General features: G+C 42.7%; 1 protein-coding gene across 1 annotated transcript; it reads right to left on the minus strand.

Moving 5' to 3' along the window:
- Positions 1 to 279: 279 nt before the first annotated feature.
- Positions 280 to 2,860, minus strand: LOC131682759 (uncharacterized). The gene is made up of 3 exons (XM_058964473.1): positions 2,758 to 2,860; positions 989 to 2,690; positions 280 to 935 (listed from the first exon to the last, which is right to left on the minus strand). Exons 1-3 carry the CDS (start codon positions 2,819 to 2,821, stop codon positions 347 to 349), a joined length of 2,355 nt encoding a protein of 784 aa, XP_058820456.1. The 5' UTR covers positions 2,822 to 2,860; the 3' UTR covers positions 280 to 346.
- Between the last annotated feature and the right edge of the window lie 2,091 nt (positions 2,861 to 4,951).

The raw sequence follows: 4,951 nt of genomic DNA on the forward strand, positions 1-4,951 counted from the left end.
GACCATCACAAGGACTTTGCCGAAAACATCATTTTTCTTAAGGCCTATTGACACCCTCGGTGGACATGAACATGAACTTGATGCCCACCAGATTGTTTTTATCCAATATTTCACTTATTAGCGCATAGAACTTGATGATAATGGAACTAAACGATAGTACATTAATATACTTAGCAACTTTCCCCAATCAATCGAAAGCTCATAAACTAAGGGATCCTGACTACACCCCCACTTAATCGTGTAATAGGAGATTCGACTGTAAGTGCACAATATTTGACATTTCACGAAAAGAAAATATATATTTCGCAAAAATACGTATTTCACTAACAAAGCATTTACTAACAATTTATTTACCGGTCCTCCATTCTTCTCTTTTCACTTCTGCGTTTACAGCCGCTGGAACCGGGTTCGAACCCATACGGTTCGCCTTTTCAATCTCGGTTATCCACTCCGAGTAGAACATCACATCGATATAAACCTCCGGAAGGTCATTCAACTCGCAATGATTACCCTTACCAATATCGAGAATTCCTCGAAGAAATACATTGCTACCGGATTCCATCACTAACGGTGAACCATGCAGATTGGTATTGCATTGATACTTCGGCCCTTTCTCGAAGCCCAACATTTGACCGCAGATGTGACCACCGCTGGTGTCCACTTTGGCCCCTTCCCGCTGCCATCGTTTAGCACACGATCGAACGTTGGATGATGTGAAGTTGACTGAGAAAATATCATTGAATTCGACTACCGGCTGCCAATGGCGATGTTGCAAATCTAGGTTGGAGTTGATATTGGTAATTCTTGGAAGACAAATCGGCGAATTTTCTAGAGGTTGTTCCACTTTTACTATGGCGATATTGTTGGATAACTCAAGCTTGTTGAAGGCGGGATGCTGATAGACCTTACTCACCTTTGATGATATTCCAACTGATCTGTAAAAAAATCGTACTGTATGCGAGTAATAAACATTAAACGTTTGGATTACAATTTTTCAATGGATACTCCTTCGACACAGGAAGCTGTTGTCACTAACAGTGTTGGTGATATCAAGGCAGCAAAGCACTGTAACACGTAATTGTTTAGGATATTATGCAGCCACTGGTCTGGTGATGCATTTGAGCAACTTGAAAGTGCGAGCAGATTTTGAGATGGAGTTAGTGAATTTCTTTCAATCCAATCTTTGTAGTATGCAACATCCAATAGCAGAACATAGTAGACATAGTCCCGCTTTACCATGTTGAAGGAGATGCCACGAAGATACCAGGAATCATTAAATTTCAGGAATAGAGTATCTCCTAATGTGGTTCTGAACTGATAAACCGATATGGTAATACATAATGAATGTTCGTCTAGTGAAGACTGAGGCATCTTGTAGATCTTAACGCATTCATCGTGGGGCGCAATTAGATCGTTGAACTCTCCAAGATATCCGGATGTCTTTGAAATTTCGAATCCGGGAGGGTCCGACCCCCAGAGACAAATTGGGCGTAGGAGTTCAGAAAATTGCAAGGAATCTTTCAACTGTAGGAGAGCAATATTATTCTTCCTTGCCTGTCTATTAAAGTTTTCATGACGAATTATTTTCCTCACTTGCATATAGTGAAATGCCTTGCCTTCGAAATTTCTTATCACTTTGAAAATTATCAGTAGTTGTGATGGATTCAGCACATCATTGTCGCTGTAAACTTCAGCGGGGGATAGTACAAACAGATTGCTAATAATTGCCACTTCACAAAGCCTAGTAGGTGGCTTTCCATTTTTATAAACTTCACCCTGCCAAGGCCACTTTCTTTCTTCCTTGAATCCGGTGCGCGAGAATTGTGTTTGTTTATTCTTCCCACATAGGGCAAAATGTTGGTTTGTCGAACTTTCATAATCAGATCCATTGATCAGGGAAACTTTCTGGTTGATCCATGGCATATAGTATGCCACATCAGTGAACACAACGTAACTTTTCGTATCCAATGAACGCGTGACGGGGTTTATTTTACCGTTGCTCACAATTCCCCGTAGACGCCACTTTCCTTCTATTTCAATATACAAACCTCCACCGCTATCTCCCGGCCCGGCAGATGTTCCATTACGATAGCCTGCACAAAATGTCTTCCTATCGTACAAGAACCTCGTATAGTGACCGGGATCACTGTCACGACATGCCTTTCTGGAAACTATCGGCATTACCGCATGTTGTAACATATCCGGTAGGGCTTCGTTCTCATCCTTTCCCCATCCAGCAATAACTCCTTCTTTTCCTATGATCAGCTCCTCTCCATCACCGCCCTGCCAGTAGCAAATCCGTTTCACATAATCCGTGAACTCCAACTCGCCCGCCAACTTAAGTAATGCGATATCACTGTCGAGAGTATCGGTGTTGTACTCATCGTGTCGCACAATCTCAGCGACTGAAAACTGCTGAAGTGAATGCTCCAACTGTTGTATGTTGGCGATTCCAGTTCGAACTAATATTTCTGACGCTAAAAGTGGTCGTACCCTAGACTCCGGGTATGTACAATGAGCTGCCGTGATAACGTAGTTTTTTGACAGAATGGTTCCCCCGCAGGCGTAACTTGGGGAGGCTCGGTTCATCCTGTGAAACAGGCCAGCATGCCAGGGCCATTCCCCCAATCGAGATTGATTACCAAAATGCACTAACTGGCGCGTCAGTGCCGTCCGTTGGCCGCATTCATCTGATCGGGGTATATTTCGATGAGAAATCTGTAAGCAGGATCTCAACGTGCACTACTTTAAACTTACCTGCGAGAACTCTTCCAAAGCCAAAAATTGCGAAAATTAATCTGGTGTATACTAACCAGAGCATTTTTTGTACCAGGATTGATTGCTTCAATAGTACGGCTAATGTGCAACTAATCACTATGATTATAAGTAGCTAATCAGTACCAAGCGATTATCTCCCTGATGACGTCTCCCAATGCAACCCTTCAGTTCTATGTAGTGTAATCGATAACAACAAACTTGTCGGTAAATCCGTTCGCACGTGGAAAGGCCACACATTCGAATAATTCAGTCCGTTTGAGAATATGTGTATTTAGAAAACAATTTACTCCACATAACAGTGTGATTAAACCTTTCACTCAACGTATTCGTTATACACAATTAATTTCTCTTTATTTTGTTTAATGTAATATAAATTATAATTATACAAAATGTTGCAGAATTTAGAATAAAATTATTAACACAATTGTAAGAGTCAATTAAGTTTTTTATTTCTAATCAACAGAATTACAAATACATTGCGCCACATCCATGTTTTAATTTCAAACCAGACGAAAACGTATTCAAAATTGCGGACAAGAAGGCAATTCGGCAACCTTCGAAGAAGGTTTCTGTCCTTATCACTTTAAAACGATTTATAATTGATTTTGCACGAAAATTCAAACACGTCCTTGTTTGACACTGTCGGTTTTACTTGCTAATTGTTTGATCACATAGGTTGGCATCTTTGACAGCCCTATGGCCCTATAGCATTTGAAGAATTTTCTCCTTCTATTTCAACAGACTTCGCTACCGATTCAACAAATGTTATATGAGTCGTTTAGCTTTACGCTTTGTCATGATCTAGTCAGATAGTCTTGGCGGTGAATCTACCCTACTTCAGCAGAGAGGTCCCCGACTGTGAACTTTCTTCAGGCACCGAATTCCCAAATTTTCCTCCGATCACTTGGCTGTGAAGACGTGAACCGATCCGAAGATGTCCACAAACATGGTTTACACCTCTTCACGGCCACCCTCGCAGGATATTTTCACCGACTTACTCGTTCATATTCTCGTGCTAGTTAGCTTTGCTAACCTGCTGTTCATTTCGCCATTTTCGCTGAAATACTGACAGTATGAGTGTCTGCTGACGGCATTCCATGTGTCCTCGTCTCGACACATGTCAGCAACAGACGCAGATTGCATGCTTCGGTGTTCCTCGGCATTTACAGACTCCGATCGAAAGGGGGATGCCGCGTGCCCGAACCTATAGCCAGATAGGAACTGTACCACAAAATATTACTTCTCCATGCTTCCTTTTGACTCATGTCCCAAGAACTGATATGAATCGGTAAGTCCAGCTTCCTTTCTCTGTCGAATCCCAATCTTGCTGCCATTTGGCCATTGAGTCAAATCTTAGTGTTTTCCGTATTCCCCTGGTCCTCTTTCGTTTATAGCATTCGCTATTCTTCGTTAGGATGATGCCGAAGGTAATCATTCCAGCGATAACGCAGACCGTTTCTGTACGCGCTCGTGACTCGCATCGCCATGAGCTTGTCCGTAGTGTTCAGCTTCCCTCGATTGTGTTGTGTCTCCAATACCAAACCAAACAGAACCTCTCTTACCACTACTTGACCCGACGCTGTTCAGCTAGACCATTGATAGCTTTAGCCGCCTTCTCGCCGGCATCTCAACAAACAACGAAAGCTGAACAAGTCTTTGATTCCAGAGAATAAGCTGAACATCAAGCAATTACCCAGCTAAAATGTTTGTTGGGATAGTCTACCTGGGTGATGAAGTCCAGCCGGTCATCAATCATCATCTCCGTTTTGTGGTGGGCTATCTGCAACTTCGCTCCCTGCATCCTACTTCCGATCATGTCGATTGTATCCATCGCCAACATTACTACGATGTCATCAGCAAACCCGACGATCTGCACACCGCTAGGCAGCTTGAGCGTCAGCACGCCGTTATACATTCCGTTCTAGATTGTTGCACCCAGGATAGAATATTATAAGACTCCTGCCGGAATTCTAACCGATTTCTGTCCTCTGTTTGTCTCGCATATCAGAACCCGATTCAGTAATTCAGCGATGGCTTCCCAGCCAGCGTCATTGAACGCGTTCTTGACGTCAATCGGTAATACGGGTAAATATCGATTTCCTCTTCTTTTCTGAAGCTGAATCAGAATCTCGCGATCACGGTCCGAATAGCACCTACCGTAGACTTACCTTTC

This window comes from Topomyia yanbarensis, chromosome 2 (assembly GCF_030247195.1).
Source record: "Topomyia yanbarensis strain Yona2022 chromosome 2, ASM3024719v1, whole genome shotgun sequence".
Lineage (NCBI taxonomy): Eukaryota > Metazoa > Arthropoda > Insecta > Diptera > Culicidae > Topomyia > Topomyia yanbarensis.